Source organism: Balaenoptera ricei, chromosome 1 (assembly GCF_028023285.1).
Source record: "Balaenoptera ricei isolate mBalRic1 chromosome 1, mBalRic1.hap2, whole genome shotgun sequence".
Lineage (NCBI taxonomy): Eukaryota > Metazoa > Chordata > Mammalia > Artiodactyla > Balaenopteridae > Balaenoptera > Balaenoptera ricei.
Genome location: NC_082639.1, coordinates 44,239,955 through 44,259,757, shown reverse-complemented (window position 1 = coordinate 44,259,757; position 19,803 = coordinate 44,239,955). Strand labels below are relative to the sequence as shown.

The window sequence follows — 19,803 nt, the reverse complement described above, 5'->3', positions numbered from 1 at the left end:
GACAGGTTTTGTAGTCTACCTATACTGCTAGAAATAGAAAATCCATGTCTTACTCATTTCTCTATCCCAGTACTTAAGTACTGAGTACTTGAGTACTGAACCAGTGCCTGGCTCAGAGTCTGTTTGCTGAAATTATCACTAACTCAATGTCTAGGTGCAAGATGTTTTGTATGGCTTGCTTTATTTCCCTCAACATTTGGACTGAAATACTTTTAGGCAAGGAAAGCATTCTCTAGTTTTCTACTTCTCTATTGTCCTGCACTCAGTCACACCATAAATTTATTACTTCACAGCCTCCAAAGGCATTTGAATTTCCAGGCTTGGTCTACTAAAATGAACTGTATGGAGGTGGGAGATGGGTAAGAGACACTAAAAGGACTAGTTGAATGGGAGTTCCCATATGCTTACCTGCTGGTGATTGGGAAAATGTTCCATGGCTTTGAGCAGCAAATGGGTCACATCAGCCAGGAGTCGCACAGGCATTCCTGCAGCAAGATCCTGCTTCGTTAAGTTAAACACACAGGCGCTTGCAGCAAGTTGCACTGGCAAATTCATAGGGTGGTTTCTCATCCCAGTAACCACAAGCTGGAAAAAAAAAATTAGCTCTTTTGATCCAACTTATAAATATAAGCTCTCTTCATATAGCAACATTACTTTGTTGATCTATAATAATTTCTAAGATGTCTTAAGTATCTTTTTTATCCTCACGTGCAGAGCCTAGGACATAGCAGTTACTCACCAATATTTAGTTCCTGTCCACCTGGTCAAGGTAGGTATCAAGTTGTTCATGTCCAGAGATTTTTCTGTAAGGCTAAAGAATCTTTTCTATTTAGGGAAAACATCTTTGTATTTCCAAGACCTAGTTCAGGGCCTATTATATGCTAAGCACTAAACAAATTCTTACTGACTTGAAGACAGTAAACCAGAAGCAAACTTCACTTTCAAATCCCAACATTCAGTTCCTTAAGAACACTGTTAAAGTTAGAGTACCATAAAATCCATTCACTTCCCTCTGGCTGACGTAACTACTTCTCTCCTTTTCCTCTCTCCTCAAATCCCCAACAAATCCTCCCCATTCCTCACTACTGGCTGAAGACCTTGCTTCCAGTTACCCTGAGAAAACTGAAGCAATCATAAAGAACTTCAGATTCTCACTTCCACATGTACCTCCTTACCAGCATACACATGTGCATATGCTGTCTTCCTGCTTGTTACCATAAATGACCTTTTGGGGCTCCTCTCTAAAGGTAATTCCTCCACTTATATGCTAGATTCTTCCCTTCTTGTCTACTCAAGGACACTGCTTCAGCTGTTCTCCCCTTTCACTCCTGTTATCAGTTTTTTATTCTGTACTGGATCATTAATATCAGCATACAAACAAGCTATTTTTTTCTCCCATCCAAAAAAAGAAAAAAAAAAAACAACACACACTTCTTCAACCAACTACCACCTTTTTCTTTGCTCTCCTTTGCAAGAATCACATTTCTCTCTGCATCATTCTCTGAATGAATGAATGAATGAATGAGTAAATATTTCAGATCAGGACTAGAGGTCTGGTCCTTTGTTACTCAGGTTCACAGTAACCAAAACCAAAAAATGATAATGCATATACCAAGTGCCAACATCCTCTGGTATGTACATAGGAGGTGACAGATGTTGGGGGTAACACCTTAGGACTTAAATGTTTGTTACTGGTTCCTTTCCAAACACCCCATTCTCAAAATCTAAGAAACTGGGAGGTTAACGCATTTCTGGCTCTGACACTAACTTTCTGTTACTTAACCTCACAGACCCTCAGGTACATAATCTGTAAAACAGGAGATAAAACTTATCTCTTGGGATTGTCGTGCCCACTAAATGAGGTATCAAATATAATATAGTCCTATACTCATTGGTTTCTAAACTGAATGTGCATAAGGATTATCTTGGGGGATTATTAAAATGCAGATTCCTGTACCTCACGAATTCCTGAGGTACTCTTAATTTTCCTTATAATTCCTGTACCCAGCCCTATTGAATCTAAATTTCTTGGAGGTTCACAAATATGCTTTTTATTTTTTTTATTTTATTTTTTTAAAGATTTAATTAATTAATTAATTTATTTATTTATGTATTTTTTGGCTGCGTTGGGTCTTCGTTGCTGCGCGCTGGCTTTCTTTAGTTGCAGTGAGCAGGGGCTTCTCTTGTTGCGGAGCACAGGCTCTAGTCATGCAGGCTTCAGTAGTTGTGACTTGTGGGCTCTAGAGCGCAGGCTCAGTAGTTGTGGCACACGGGCTTAGTTGCTCTGTGGCATGTGGGATCTTCCCGGACCAGGGCTCGAACCCTTGTCCCCTGCATTGGCAAGTGGATTCTTAACCACTGAACCACCAGGGAAGCCCCTTATAAAGATTTTTTTTTTTTATGTGGACCATTTTCAAAGTCTTTACTGAATTTGTTACAATATTGCTTCTGTTTTATGTTTTGGTTTTTTGGCCACGAGGCACGTGGGATCTTAGCTCCCCAACCAGGGATTGAACCCGCACCCACTGCATTGGAAGGCAAAGTCTAAGCCACTGGACCGCCAGGGAAGCCTCTCACGAATATGCTTCTTAAAATAAGCAGTATCCCAGACTTCTGATGGATAGAGGACCACATTCTGACAAACAATGTCCTAAGTAATCAACAAAATTAAGAATCCTCCTTTCTTGCCTTTCAAAAGCTGTCTTGGTTAAAATATCTTAATTGAGGAATAACGCAGATTAGTTACAAAAGCACAGGAGGTTCATAAATTGCATGGAAAAGTGCCTTATAAAATTCCAATATTGTATTTCTTAAAAAAGCCTATATGGAAGCAATACAGGGGTAATATACAAAGCAGTGTCCTGATTCCAGTCATATATTCCATTTTCTACTACAGCTGGTGAAAACATATCACAGTGATTATTGGTTTTAGACAGTTAAATATGAACTTGAAGGCATTTATATTGCTTAAATGAGACTACTATAAAACTTCAGTAACACTATGCAACTATCTCCTCTCATTCTCATTTATGGCTAATAACTGAAATTATACATTATCAATCCCATTATAAAAAACCAAAGACTAGGGCTTCCCTGGTGGCGCAGTGGTTGAGAATCTGCCTGCTAATGCAGGGGACGCGGGTTCGAGCCCTGGTCTGGGAAGATCCCACATGCCACGGAGCAGCTGGGCCCGTGAGCCACAACTACTGAGCCTGCGCGTCTGGAGCCTGTGCCCCGCAACGGGAGGGGCCGTGATAGTGAAAGGCCCGCGCACCGCGATGAAGAGCGGTCCCCGCACCGCGATGAAGAGTGGCCCCCGCTTGCCGCAACTAGAGAAAGCCCTCGCACGAACCGAAGACCCAACACAGCCAAAAATAAAATAAATAAATAAATAAATATCCTCCAGACCCTAATCCACCTGCCTTTAAAAAAAAAAAAAAAACCAAAGACTAAATGCAAATTTTCACTAATTTTCTTCACAAAACTATCATCTATCTAGGAAGACAATTTCAAATTTCTCATATGCAGTTTCTTATTCTTACCTTTAAAATTTCTGGTTTTGTTTTTTCCATCACATGAGTCAGGCTAAAAAGGTGAAATAGAGCTTCCCGGACAAAGAATGCCCGTTCACTGTACCGCTTCAATGCTTCGGCAATCTGAGTTTCATTGGCTTCTCCAGACACCTTTGAACATAGACAGAAGATGAGTTTTTAGGATTCTTTTCAACCCTCTAACTGTCTCTATCCAAACATCATTTGTGTGGATGGCATCCAGGGTAGCTTTGCAAAGCCTGAAACAAATGGGAATGATCACTTTCCAATCCCTCCAGAAAAGTCATCCTATGGAGGTGTACATATGCTAAAGAGATGTATATTAGATAGGCTCAGACTCTACTATAAGTCTATGGGTAAAATTTTCTGTACTGTACCTAAAATACATCTCAAGATATGTAACACTATTTATAAGGTCTTACTACCCATGATTAGGCTCCTACTGCCTCTTAAGGTAACCCTCTCCCCCTAACTCACAATGTTGTAACTACAGTGGCCTTTCTTTTATTTTTTTTTATTTTTATAGCAGTGTGTACATGTCAATCCCAAACTCCCAATCTATCCCTCCCCCGCACCCTACAGTGGCCTTTCTTTCTGATCTTTCAATAAGCCAAGCTCTTTCCCAGGAAAAGGCTACTAAATATAATATCCTCTCTGAGTGAAATCTTCCTCTCTTTCTCTACCTAATTTCTATTCATCCTTCCCATTTCAAGTTAAATGACACTTCTCTAGAAAGGCCTTCTCTGACCCACCAATCTAAATCAGGTCTCCCTGAAACACCTCCTTCATAGCCATTATCATAACCCCCCTAGTAGACTGACCTATTCACCACTGTACCTCAACAGGGAGCATTGTGTGTGGCTCATAATAAGCACTCAATAAATACTTATCAAATAAATGTATTAATTAATTTTCCCAGATTTATCAAGCTCCCACTCAGCATCAAGAGGTGCTGTTCAAAAGTAAGTTTATCTAGGAATTTCCCATTTATACAGGTTAATATCCTTAAACTGTGGTTCATATACCATTGGGTAATGAAATGTATATTAACAGGAAGTGGCTTTTTAGAAAAGTAATCCAACTAATGAGTAAAAAAAGAGGGCTTCCCTGGTGGCGCAGTGGTTAAGAATCCGCCTGCCAATGCAGGGGACATGGGTTCGAGCCCTGGTCTGGGAAGATCCCAAATGAGGCAGAACAACTAAGCCCGTGCACCACAACTACTGAGCCTGAGCTCTAGATCCCATGAGCCACAACTACTGAGCCTGCACGCCACAACTACTGAAGCCTGCGTGCCTACAGCCCGTGCTCCGCAACAAGGGAAGCCACTGCAATGAGAAGCCTGTGCACTGCAATGAAGAGTAGCCCCCGCTTGCCACAACTAAAGAAACCCATGCAGCCAAAAATAAATAAACAAAACTTAAAAAAAAAAAAAAAGAAACTTCTAGAATATCACCATGATCCCCAATGAATAACTAGGTGTTGAGTGTCAACAACTGCTAAAAATCACAGAAAGAAAAACAACCAGACATTATGTACTTCCTTAATGAAAGAGCACAACACCTGAGGGTCCTGCCAAAGGGATCAAACATGAGTTTGATTAAGTCACTAAATCCAACTACCAATTTGCAGAAAATACAAAGTCAGTGAAATATGCACTACAAGCACACAATCAAGAAAACCCAGGTTGAGGGAGACTCTACAAATCAAAGGGCTGGATTCGTTAATACACAAATTATAAGGAAAAGAAAGGGATGGAGAGGGAACTTACAAAAGATACTCAAAAGACATATAATTTTGAAAAATGGGTAAGATTAACTAAGTGCCTAGAGGTAAACAGTTGGATGATAAACTATTTAAAAGAGCAAGGACATGATTATCATTAAAGTCTGGACAGAGATTACTTTTGTGGGGAAGGAGGGAGTTGTGATCAACTTGTAGCTGACAAGTTCTATTTATTAACCTGAGTGATGGTTTCAAGTGTGTTCATCTTATTTTCACTCATTAAGGTATACATTTGTTATTTATGGTCTTTGCATCTGTCTTATTTTACAAAAAGGTAAAAAAACGCAAAAAACAAAACAAAACCAAAACCCAAAACCCTGCTGTTCAGAGAGAGATAATCTTCTCATTAAGGTGGAAGACTGTCTTTTTCTGGCAGTACCATTATAAAAGGTGACACAAAAATAAACACTTTTAAAATATATTACTCAGTAACTAGGTTTTATATGAACATAGAGTATTCAGGCGGGAATATGCAGCTTTGAGGAAATGAAGGGCTGCATCATGGCTGACATTTCAAACACTGATAGAATATGCTACAAAGGTCTAATAAGAATTAGACTACAGTACAGATGTGTACCAAGTGACACAAAGGCACGTTTTGAGCATTTGTAAGATTGTAGGAATAACAGTGGAAGTTTCTTTACAAAATGCTTTTTAAACTATTTATGTACAATATACATACATAAACATTGGTCTTGACTATGTATTCACATATATAAGCAGTTATTGAATAATAAAAACTTTCCAAGTATTCAGTTCTTTTGGAATCACCCTGAACTTCTTCTTAGATTTTCTTAGATTTGGAAAGACACTGAATTATTATGTGAGATAAAAAAGATTGTATGACGGAAAACACATTAACGATAATCTTCATCAGACTTCATCAGTCCACATTTGGTTGATTCCAACAGCTTTATATTAACTTACATGAAATGTAACCTCAAGTTACCTTTAAATATAAAATTAAAGAACTTTTGTTACTGGAATGTAAATACTCTAAACCAAATTTCATTGCCTGTATGTTTATTCAGTGATCAACACTTCTCTAGCCAGTGATAAACCCTCAAATCAAGCAATCTGGCTCCTCAAACTATACGCATCTTCAATTCAATCAATTCCATATGCTAGATCAAAAAAAAAAAAACGAACAAAACAAAACAAACAAGTGGCTGTATGCACTAGTTTCTGCAAACAATTTAAAACAGAGAAAATACCCCTAACCACTAAATTAAGCCTTATTAATATTTAATATACTGATTAAAACTAAAATGTATATTCTAAGGAAAAACTTTCTTATAGCACTCAGTATATAACTCTATTATAGCATTTCTTACAATGGATTAAAGCTATTTTTAAATTGGTCTGCCTCCTCTCCACGAGACTAGAATTCCTCAAGGGCAGAGGCCCTAGCTCAGACATCTTTAAAAAGTACTTAGTGTTTTTTAAAATGGATCGACTCCTTTGCTTAAAAAAACTTATATGTACCTTCACTGGATGTTGATTACTGCAGTTTAATATAGGATTCTTAGTTCTCAAGGGAGAAGTCTAGGCTAGAGATATAAATTTAGGAGTCAACAGCATATAGGTTTAGGGCCTGGGAGATTAGGAAGAACCAATAAAGGAAATCCAGGGTGAGTCCAAAAAGTAGGGAAAAAACAAGACAAGTCTGATATCCTAGAAACTAAGTAAAAAAAAGTATTTCAAGAAGGAGGACAAGATCAACTGTGTCAAATGCCACTTTAGATCAAATAAGATGACGACTGAGAATATTGGGTTTAGCACACAACCAGTGATTCTCAGGAACTGGGAACCACAGCTTGGTAAATAACCCCAGAGTCTAGGAATGAGGCAGCCAAAAAACATAAGAGTCCTAATTGTGGAGAAGTGGAAGGTTCAAGAAACTGATGCTAACAGATGAATAAATTGGGTAGGGAAACAGAGATGACAGAGTTGGTAATTCTGTGGTAAGAAAACCATCTGTGTTGGGACTAGAAACAAGAGAGGAAAGGAAAGAACGAAGATTCTCAAATATAGGCAATGAGATGTAGTAGAAAGGACACATACCAGGCTCATCAGCTGGCTGTGACCCTTAAGAAAGCCATTCCCTCCCACTGAGGACAATACCTCCCACACAGAGTCAAGAGATCAAAATAAATAATATATATGAAAGTGGAAAAAACAAAACTTTTGTTCTTATAACCACCCACTAAGAGTACCATATAATGCCTCATAAGGAATACTGGGGAGTCACACTGTCTCTATTTCCTGCATCTTTCAGTGTGGTCTAAAAAACATGTAAAGCCAAAAATGTCAACCTAAACTAGTTTAAAGCATCACAATACTAAGACAATCATTTCAGACAAGTTTTTCATCAACTTTGCTAACTTGGAAAATTCTAAACAAGGAGACAGAGCAATCTCAGCTCTCTTCCCTTAACATGACCTATTATTTTTCAGCTCTCAAATTAGTAGTCAAACAAATAATTTAAAAGAAACATCAATTTTTTGGCCAAGAGGTACATGAAAAGATGCTCAACATTACTAATTATTAGAGAAATGCAAATCAAAACTACAATGCGGTATTACCTCAGACCAGTCAGAATGGGCATCATCAAAAAATCTACAAACAATAAATGCCAGAGAGGGTGTGGAGAAAAGGGAACCCTCTTGCACTGTTGGTGGGAATGTAAATTGATACAGCCACTATGGAGAACAGTATGGAGGTTCCTTAAAAAACTAAAAATAGAATTACCATATGACCCAGCAATCCCACTACTGGGCATATACCCAGAGAAAACCATTAATTCAGAAAGACACATGCACCACAATGTTCACAGCACTATTTACAATAGCCAGGTCATGGAAGCAACCTAAATGCCCATCGACAGACAAATGGATAAAGAAGATGTGGTACATACATACAATGGAATATTACTCAGCCATAAAAAGGAACGAAATTGGGTCATTTGTAGAGACGTGGATGGACCTAGAGACTGTCATACAGAGTGAAGTAAGTCAGAAAGAGAAAAACAAATATTGTATATTAACGCATATATGTGGAATCTAGAAAAATGGTACAGATGAACCTGTCTGCAAGGCAGAAATAGAGACACAGATGTAGAGAACAAACGTATGGACACCAAGGTGGGAAAGGAGGGGTGAGATGAATTGGGAGATTGGGATTGACATATATACACTAATATATATAAAACAGATAACTAATGAAAAAAAAAGAAACATCAACTTTTGTGTATAGTTGAATAAAGGGCAAAGTTCCAATGATTTCTATTTTTTAAAAATTATTTTAAAACAATGATTCTCCACTTTAGCTGCATATTACAATCACCCAAGGAGCTTTAAAAAATACTGATGCCTGGGTCCCACCTCCCTGTGGTTCTGATTTAATTCCTCAAGTTCCTCAGATGAATTTTTTTAATTAAAAATTTTTTCCAGCTTTATCAAGATATATAATATTATACATGCATATATCACAAATACATCATGTAAGTTTAATGTGTAAAATATGATGAGTTGATACATGTAAATATTGCAAAATGATTAGCATGATATGGTTAGTTAACACATCCTTCATCTCAAATAATTACACTCTAGGTAATTTTAGTTACAGTCAAGGCTGAGAATCACTGTTTCAATGTTTACAGAGGTGGAAACTAGATGATAGCAAATAAAGTAGGTGTTTCCTAGAGCCAAGATTTCGAAGTAATAACAGTTCCATTTGTGAAATCAAACTTGTTTCACAGAGGCATTGTGGAACACAGATGTCCTACTAGCCTCAACTGAAAAACTTAGGCTAATTCACTCTAGGGTCTGTTGGTGGTAAGAACAATCAGCAAAAATTGTACTGCTCAGGAATCACAACTATTAGAGGATCTTTGCCTTGAGAAGATTATTTAGTGTAGTGTACTAGGGACACATTCCTTTCATCCTTCAGGACACAGGTCAAGCTCACATCTTCGGGGAAATCCTTCCGAAACTCCCAGTACACAGAGATAAGAATTCTTCCCCTTTGATTTTTACAGTTCTTTACTGTCTGACCCACTTCTTAGGGAGTTAAGTAACACTAAAATAGTAATTTAAATGTTTATATTTCCTTTACCAACAAGCCCTGTGCTAGAAATCTATCTTGTTCCATAACAAGTTGTATGTAAGTTCCTCAAACTTCTTGCTGCCCTGCACCTGGCTTATGTGACCTGGCGAAATCTGGCCCTGGCACCTACTTCTCCAGCCTCACTTCATTGCTCTGCAACTTCTTACTCTGGAACTCTAGCCACAGTGGCCTTCTTGCAGTTCCTTGGATGTACCATGCTCCTTCCTACCACACATCTTTTGCATATATCATTCTCGCTGCCTGGAATTTCCTCTACCAAGCTACTCATCCATAAGATCTTCACTTATTCATCAAGTCCTCAGAGAAGCCTTAAACTAAGTCGAGTCTCTCCGTTAAACATTCTCAAATGTAGTATTGTATATCTTCTAGATTCTTAGCACTATGCAGTTTAAAGCATATGTATGTATGCATATTATACGTTAATATATGTATATGAGGACTTCCCTGGTGGCTCAGTGGTTAAGAATCTGCCTGCCAATGCAGGGCACACGTGTTCGAGCCCTCGTCCGGGAAGATCCCACATGCCGCGGAGCAACTAAGCCCATGTGCCACAACTACTGAGCCTGCACTCTAGAGCCCGCGAGCCACAACTACTGAAGCCCACGCGCCTAGAGCCCATGCTCTGCAACAACAGATGCCACCGCAATGAGAAGCCCGCGCACTGCAACGAACAGTAGCCCCCGCTTGCCACAACTAGAGAAAACCTGCGCGCAGCAACGAAGACCCAATGCAGCCAATAAACAAATAAATGAATAAATAAATAATAAAATATTTAAAAATATGTATATGAAATATAAATACATATATTTAAAGCATATACCCACGACATATGAAACTTCATTGTTTGACTCCCTCACTAAATTACAAGCTCCATGAGGGCAAGAGCATGCCTGTTTTGCCTCACCATCAAATCCCCATGTCCAGCACAGTACAGAGTATGCACTTAATAAAATATTTATTGAATGAATAAAAAAGAGTGACTCAAAATAATTTCTTACATTCTATTTTTTAAAGTCTACATTTACAAATAATCTAAGACGTGAAATGTTTTAAAATGTTTATAACTAAACTTTCCTTCTCCTTTTTTGAGATCAATAATGGTTGCACAAAAAAAGGACCCCTACTACACTGTTGGTAGGAATGTAAATTGGTGCAGTCACTATGGAAAACAGTATGGAGGTTCCTTAAAATACTAAAAATAGTGTTACCATATGATCCAGCAATCTCACTCCTGGGCATATAACTGGAGAAAACTATAATTTGAAAAGATACATGCACCACAATGCTCACAGCAGCACTATTTTACAATAGCCAAGATATGGAAGCAATCTAAATGTCCATCAACAGAAGAATGGATTAAGAAGATGTGGTATATATACACGATGGAATACTACTCAGCCATAAAAAAGAAAGAAATATTGCCATTTGCAGCAACATGGATGGACCTAGAGATTATTATACTAAGTGAAGTAAGTCAGACAGACAAAGGCAAATACCATATATCACTTATATGTGGAATCTAAACTATGAGACAGGGGCTTCCCTGGTGGTGCAGTGGTTAAGAATCCAACTGTCAATGCGGGGGACACGGGTTTGAGACCTGGTCCGGGAAGATACCACATGCTACAGAGCAACTAAGGCCGTGCACCACAACTACTGACCCTGCACTCCAGAGCCTGCGAACCACAACTACTGAACCCACGTGCCACAACTACTGAAGCCCGCGTGCCTAGAGCCCATGCTCCCCAACAAGAGAAGCCACTGCAATGAGAAGCCCGTGCACAGCAGTGAAGAGTAGCCCTCGCTTGCTGCAACTAGAGAAAGCCTGCACACAGCAATGAAGACCCAACGCAGCCAAAAAATAAAATAAATAAAATAAATTTATTAAAAAAAAATAAAGTATGAGAAAAATGAACTTATGTATAAAACAGAAACAGACTCACAGACATAGAAAACAAACTTATGGTTTTCAAAGGGGAAAGAGGGAGGGATAAATTAAAGAGTTTGGGATTAGCAGATACAAACTACTATATATAAAATAGATAAACAACAAGGTCCTATTATATAACACAGGGAACTATATTCAATATCCTGTAATAAACCATAATGGAAAAGAATATGAAAAAATCACTTTGCTGTACACAAGAAACTAATACAACACTGTAAATCAACTATACTTCTATAAAAAATAAATAAAATAATGGTTGCTCAAAAAAGATACCTTGTCATTTTGGTCACAGTATTCATTTCTAGGCCATCCCTGACTCTGCCCCGGGTAGGATCAAATGATACTTCTGCTTAAGCGGTGTAGGAAGTAGGGGAAAAAAAATGGGGCTCTGGAATTAGACAGATGTAGATCCAAATGTTGGTTCTCACTAATAGTAAATCATATAATTTCTATGACTCTGTTTCTCACCTATAAAATGGAGTTAATACCTATCTATAGATATTGGCATATACAATATAAAGCACCTATAGGATACAATGTATGTTGGAAGAATACTAGTTTTCCTTAACTTGTTATAATTCTATCCTTCAAAGTCTGATTCAGATACCATCTTCCATCAAGTCTAAAATTCTCCAGCTAGAAAAAATTTCTCCTACTTTCTTACAGCAACTACACTGATCCTTGGCTTTATAGTTATAACATCACTACTACTATCGGGCTCCTTGGAGGCAAATCCTATATCTTTTTCATCTTTGAATCCCAAGCTGTACCAAGTCCAACAGATGTTTCCTAAACTGAATTTAAACCATTAGGCATGAGAAACCTTAAGAAAAGCAAAATTCTACCATTTCTACAATAGAGATCTCCTTGGAGAACTTGCTCTCCCCTCAGATACTCAATTCAACAAGGAGCATCCCCAGTTTCTTTGAAGTGATCCTTTAGAAATGGTATGCTTAAGTGGTTCAAAATATCTAAACATTATCATCATGTCAACTATCATTTATCCAGGGCCTACTATATGACTTCCACTTTACATATATAATTATTAATCTTCAGAAGAATTTTGCAAGGTACGAATCATATCTATTTTATAAATAAATGTAAATTCAAAAAAGTTACATCATAGCTTGCTCTGGGTTGTGAAGCAAGTAAGCTGGGATTTTAATTAGGACTCTAACTCTAAAGCAAGCCCTTTCCACTATATAATGTCCTGTTTCATGAACATGTTCCATATGTTATTAGACATTCACCTTAATGGAGTCTTATGCAACTAAAACATTGGTCAGCCTGACAAAGGAATATATTTTTAAAGTCTAACCTTCAAATGTCCTTCGCCTGTGAGGAATTCAGAGTAGCCAGCATCAGTGGCCAGCAAACCTACAAACTGCATGCTGGGCCGTTGTTGTATAAAGGCTTCAACAGCTTTATCTGTCACATGCTTCCTCCCAGAGACATCCAGGGAGACGAGGTTGGGCAGGATGTCCTTTTGTTCTAGTAATCGAAGAGCTATGTCTGATGTAAACTGTTTATCATCTGAAATATCAAGATGATTCAGATGTCTTAGTTCCCGAACAACATCCAGTATCTGGGTAGTTGTCATTTTTAAACATTTCAAGTGATGCATGGTTAGAGACTTGAGTCGGTCTTTGCAGGCCAGCAGAGCCGTGATGTCTGTGATCGAGGTGTTAGAAATATCCAGGCTCTCTAATCTTGGCAATGAGGCAACTTCAGCCAGGTCTTCATTATAAAAGAGAACGTTGGTGATGCTTAATGCTCGAAGGCCAGAAAGCCGGCTAAAGCACCGCTCATAAGGATCTTCGAGTGAGAGAGTTAATGAGTTCAGCACTAGGCACTGGAGATTTTGCTGGATCCATTTGTTACTGCCAAGCCCACTGATAATGTCTGTAATTGTGATATCAGCATTCACACCTGTGGCATCAAGTTCCACTAACTTGTGGTGGCAGAAGGCTTTCCGGAACGCAACGGCAGAGATCTTGGCTTTGCGAATGCAAGCTCGTTTTAAGCGCATCTGGTTGCCCCTAAAAATACCTACAGTTGCATCATTCAGGAGACCTAGGAAAAAACAAGCAGCATTTTAACTTCAAAAAACGGTTAAAGGATAGCTAAAATTTCCAAAGCACTCCCATGTAACAATATTTCATTTAATTGACATAACAATTCAGTGAGGTAAGAATATGATTATCTACAATTTATAGATGAGTAAACTGGGGTTCAAAAAAGTGGCCTTACAAGAGCACAGAAATAGCACATGGCAGAATCAGGACTGTGGTAGACACTATTGATATTTACTAACATCTGGTTCTCCTCCCCTTACTGGACACATGGACAACTACGTTTCCCAACCTACCCTTGGACTTAGATGGGGCTATGTGCCTAGATCTAGCCAATGGTACACCAGAGCCAAGTACAAAGTATCATGAAAGCAAAGAAAAGGAAATAATCCATGATGCCTGGAATCTGAAAAAGATCTTTTCATGGAAAAGGTGATCTTTGAGAAAGTCCTTCAAAGATGAAGGAAAAGTTCAAAGACGGAGAAAGAAGGTGAGGGGAATTAAAGGAAGAATAAACAGCATCAACAAAGCCTTAGAATACCTATGGCAAATCATTATGCTGTACACCTGAAACTAATATAATGTTACGTGTCAATTATATCTCAATTTAAAAAATGGAAAAAAAAAACCAGCCTTAGAGATGTGAAAGCCCAGCACACAGTTAGAAAACAACAAGTAGCTCTACACTGCTTGAACATAAGAAACAGCTAGAGCTATAAGGTGTCTCCCTGGTAAAGAGAGGAAAAAGAATATAGGGGAAAACCTAGATATGAGTGAGAACATGGTACATTTCTAGAAATTTAAGTATGGAAGTGGGAAGAGACAAGAAATGAGGCTAGATCACTCTGAAAGGTGAAGAGAAGAAACCAGACCAGCTAGGGGTCTTGGGACACAAAGAACAATACGTTGGATACTGGGTTTTTTCCTTGCACCATACATCCCAGGCTTAAAGTCAAAGAAGTGGGCAATTGGGAAATACCAACAAGCACACACAAAAGTAGCTCCCCCCCAAAATCTGCTCACTCTAGCCAAAGTATCAGGAATGGGGCAGCCTAGCAAGGCGGGCAACTATTAGACAGTAACTACTTTACTTCAGTCAAACACCAAAGAAAAAACTGTGGCCACACCCTCACCCACACCAGCAAATGCCAAGAGGGGAACCTAGACTTTCAATCTTGCTGTAACTAGTTGCCCCAGTCTCCCCACAGGGAGGTGTTACAGAAGGCTGAGTAGGGAGCCAGGACTTTCATGTCCATCTGGCAGTAATGAGGTGCTCCTCCCCCTCCGTGCTGGAGTGGTGTCAAAGGAAGCCTAGTAGAGTCGAGACTTCATCACTGCCCAACAGTAAGTAATGAGGTCACCTCACCCCAACATGCTGTCAGTGGAGGCCAACTGAAGAAGAGAAATGAGGTACTCATACCTCCCTCAGCTAGGGCAGTATCAGTAGAGACCTAGTGGGGAAACAGAACGCCAATCCCCTGCACAGCAATAATGAGGAGCCCCAAGTCTTGGGTGTCAACAGAAGTCAAGCGGGGAACCAGAACATTATCCCAATCCGGCAATAACAAGGCAGTGCCTCCACCTTCCACTGCTAAAGTGGTGTCAGAGACACAGACTAAAACAGTAGTCTCATAACATAATACCCAAAATGTCCCGATTTCAATAAAAATTCACTCATCATACAAAGGACCAGTAAGATCTCAAACTGAAAAAAGACAATCTATAGATGTCAATGCTGAAATAACACAAATGTTAAAATTATTTTATGAAGATCTTAAAGGAGCCATCAGAAAAATGCTAAAGTGTACCATTACAAACATGCTTGAAACAAATGGAGAACAAAAAGCCTCAAAAAAGAAATAGAAGATATAAAGAAGAACCAAAGGGAGGGCTTCCCTGGTGGTGCAGTGGTTAAGAATCCGCATGTCAATGCAGGGGACACGGGTTTGAGCCCTGGTCTGGGAAGATCCCACGTGCAGCGGAGCAAGTAAGCCCTTGTGCCACAACTACTGAGCCTGCACTCTAGAGCCCATGAGCCGCAACTACTGAGCCCGCATGCCACAACTACTGAAGCCCGTGTGCCCAGAGCCCGTGCTCTGCAACAAAGAGAAGCCACTGCAATGAGAAGCCCACACACCGCAACTAACAGTGGCCCCCACTCACCGCAACTAGAGAAAGCCCACGTGCAGCAACAAAGACCCAATGCAGCCAAAAATAAATAAATAAAATAAACAAAGGAAAATTTTAGAATTGAAAAATACAGTAATGGTTGGGCTAAACAACAGAACAGAAGGAACAGAGGAAAGAATCAGTGAACTAAAAGATAAAAAAATAGAAATTACCCAAACCTAAAGAACAAGAAAAAAAAATAGACTAAAAAAAAAAAAAATTGAACAGAGCTATTTGTCCCAGAAAGAGAGGAGAAATAGGGTAGGGTTGAAAAAGTATTTGAAGAAATAATGGCTACATACCTATCAAAATGACTGAAATAAAAAATAGTAATAACACCAAATGCTGGCAAAATGCAGAGAAACTGGGTCAGTCTTATATTGGTAGGAGTGTAAAATGGCAAAGCCACTTTGGAAACAGTTTGGCAGTTTTTTAAAACCTAAACATGCAACTACCATAGAACCCAACAGTAGCACTCCTGGATATTTATCCCAAAGAAATTAAAACTTATGTTCACATAAGACCTGTACATGGATGATTACAGCATTATAATATTCATAATATTAGATATTATATTCACAATAGCTAATAGATATTATATTCATAATAGCTAATAGTTAGATATTATATTCATAATAGCTAAATAGCATTATCATTAGGTGGTAAAATTCTTATTCTGATTCCTAGCTTTTATCCACACATTTCCTGGAAGATTTTTAGCTTTGAGACAACAGACACAATGAACAAAGATTATGACAAGAGAATCACAGAACCAAATAAGTAAAACTCTTTAGTATCAGTCTTATTTTAATAAGGATTGCCACCAATATCATTAATCCTTTGAATCAGGTGAATAAGTAAAAAAATTTTAATGTAAATAAATTATTATTTAAAATCATTATGCTATTAGAAAAAATATATTATCAATTTTAAAAGCATTCATAGGGAATTCCCTGGCAGTCCAGTGGTTAGGACTCCACGCTCTCACTGCAGGGGGCCTGGGTTTGATCCCTGGTCAGGAAACTAGGATCCCACAAGCCGCGTGGCACAGCAAAAAAAAGAAAAAAGAAATTCACAGAACTTTTTTCCCATTTTATTATGAAAATTTTCAAACACACAAACATTTATCAAACAACTTTCTTAAATTGTGACAAAAATTTGTTCTTTTGCATATTAGCAGTATCCACTCCTGACTGAAGGTGGATATGATTTTTACAAAGAGATTAAATAATTCAGAACACTTTTTGGTGAAAAAGGCAGGTAATCACATTGGGGAAACACAAATGGGGGCAGCACATTGTTTCTCTCTCACTTTCCTCATCTGAAGGAAGTTTGAAAAAAAGAGGTAGAAAACACATTTTGATCAAGCATATAACCTCCCCAAGACATTACTCTGGAGGACAATTATTTAGTTACATTTACTTAAAAACTACTTTCATTATTTTATCCATATAAAGCATTTGCCACAGTCCCTGGTATATAATAAGCATTCAATAAATGTTAGCTGCTATTATTAACCAATAGTAGTCATATTTCAAAAGGAATCTGGCAAAGTTAAAACTTCAGTTAACATTTATTCTTTTGATTGACAAGACTAGTTATATATATAAATATTTAAATTGAGCTTGGTAAGTGTAATCATTAAATTGAGACCAGAAAGAAATGTTAGCACTGGCATGATCTCTTAAACTGTTGTGCAGCTTTGTAAGGGACCTTTAACTTTAACATGGATAATATCTATTGAAATTTACCCTAGTTCCTTTGGCAGGTTGGAAGAATTCAAAGACACTACAGACTTGAGCAGCTTAGTGAAAACCAAGGAATGTAGATGTCTTCTTCTTCCCTAAATTATTCCAAAATACCTCAATTACAGCCTTATTTCTCCCACCTTTCCTTGGAATGCATTATCTGCATTTGTGTTCGCTCTCCTCCTTCCCTCCCTCCCTCCCTCCCTCTCTCTCTCTCTCTCTCTCTATATATATATATATATGTGCCAGATAATGGTATACACTTTTGCTGTGACTTTAAGTATACATAATAAATTTATATACTTATATTTAATATTTAATAAAATATAATATTTATAAATATATTTCTGTTATTGGATTGTCCAAAAAGTTCGTTCGGGTTTTTCGTAAGATGTTTTGGCCAACCCAATAGATGTGTATGTGTCTGTGTGTATATACATATTTAAAGTCACAACAAAAGTGTATACCGTCATCAGGCATCTAGGAGCAGGAATACCTCTAATGTAGGTGTAGGAAGGTTGTGTGGCAGTGAAAAGAGCATAGATTTAGGATCAAACAGATCTGCATTTGAACCACGACATTGATTAACACTGTGACTCTTAACAAGTTACATCTCTGAACCTCAGTTTCCTTACCTGTATATAAATTGGATAAAAATAGCTACATTATAGGTTTTTGAGAAAAGTCAAATTCAAGAAAAGCATATAAAATACCTGGCATTATTACATGCAAGAGGCAATCAGTAAATGATAATTATCATTACTGCCACATTTTCATTCTATTTTATAGTTGTGGGAAAATTGTGTTTCTTACTTGTAAGAGTTTATACACCCTAAATATATAAAGGCATTATATCTCTTTCAGCTTAAAACTTATATAGAGGTAACAAAAATTATCAATATACATAACCAGAATTTCACAGATAAATCTTTCATAATTTATTTTCAGAATTTGTTTTTGAAAAGAGAAGTAATAAATTAGGTATGATTCCCATTTCAAAGGTCAAAAGCAGAAACTAGTTTTTCCATAGTAGTATTTATTTATTGATTTTCCTGCTGCCAAATGGTAATGTAAGGTGTTTTAGACCAGCAGACTTCTAAACTGCTATTTTGGAAGAGAAGTTATTTTTGCCCTGAGAATGGCTTCTCAAAACAACAAAATAGAAGAAACAAACAAAAAAATGATTTGCCACATTAGAAAAGAAAAATGCTTATCACAAATTATAAAGTAAGTGGCAGGATTGGCAAAAATAAATGAATTCCTTTTCCTAGAATTAGGATTTTCTGTTATTTCTACAAAAATCATTAAATGGCCACAGTAGCACTTCAAAATCCAATGCCAATTAACAGCACACAATTTTTGTTTCCTCTATTTATTTCATTTCTTACCATGAAAAGCCATGGTCTGAAGCAGCCGATCAGCCACCTCCTGTGGGAATACTCCAGGTTCCTGCAGACACAGTGTTCCATCTTGCCTTGCTGAGCAGAACTTCTCAAGGTGAGTAGTCAGGAAATTCAAGCAGATATCAAGTAAGGAATAAGGAGATGCCTCCTCCTTGGATCCCAGCAAGAAACAAAGGGAAAACAAAAGCCAACAAGTTAGTTTCCAGAGAAGTGGAGAACAAAATATTCATTTCCTTGTTCAGCAAGTACTTTTATTCAAATGTCTATCTTGTGCTAGATACCATGTTAGGCAGTGGGAATACAACATGTGGTCTATGTTCTCAAGAAGCAGGAAAAGAGAAACATTTAAACAAATATTTACATAAAATCTATTAAATACTAAATATAGAGGATATATTGGGTAGTCACATAAGCACATAGCAGAGTACCCTAATCAGTCAAGGATGGTCAGGGAAGACCTTCAGAGGCACAGCAGATTAATCTTCCTAAATTACCAGCCCTAAATTACCCTCCACTGCTCAAAATGTCAATGGACTTCATGGGGCTGAAGACAAAAGACAGAATTCTTAGATTGTTAGAATGACGATGCCTGAGTCCCTCCAAAATCTAGCCCCAATTTACTTTCCAACTTAATCTCCCACAAAATTCCTATCCCAACCTAATAGTTCAAATATGATCAGTTTATTTGGGTAAAAGAATGTGCTATAGGTGTTATCCTCAAAAAAGAAAAAGGTTAACCCAGTTATTCCAATCTGAGGAATAAAGAACTAATCAAATAAGCACAAAGATTAAGTATAAGGGTTTTAATTACAGAAATAAACACTTTAAGTGTCCCCAACAACAATAATATAACTAAAATATAATTATAGTAGCTACCATCCGTTAGGTGCTTTCTATATGACTCTGCTGAGTGTTTAACATGAATTATCCATTATTTCATTTATTCCTTACCCCTACTTTTCAAAGCAGTGAAGGATTATCTTCATTTTTGCATAACTGAAA

General features: G+C 37.8%; 1 protein-coding gene across 2 annotated transcripts in view; it reads right to left on the bottom strand.

Annotated features, from left to right (window-relative positions):
• The window catches only part of ZYG11B (zyg-11 family member B, cell cycle regulator), a 76,665-nt gene that overhangs the window by 34,772 nt on the left and 22,090 nt on the right, over positions 1-19,803 (bottom strand). For both annotated transcript variants that reach the window (XM_059922551.1, XM_059922561.1), the window contains exons 2-5: positions 18,787-18,952; positions 12,728-13,482; positions 3,543-3,683; positions 409-585 (exon numbers count right to left, since the gene is read on the bottom strand). In XM_059922551.1, the coding sequence (XP_059778534.1) occupies positions 409-585; positions 3,543-3,683; positions 12,728-13,482; positions 18,787-18,952 (1,239 nt within the window). The remainder of the gene's footprint in view (positions 1-408; positions 586-3,542; positions 3,684-12,727; positions 13,483-18,786; positions 18,953-19,803) is intronic.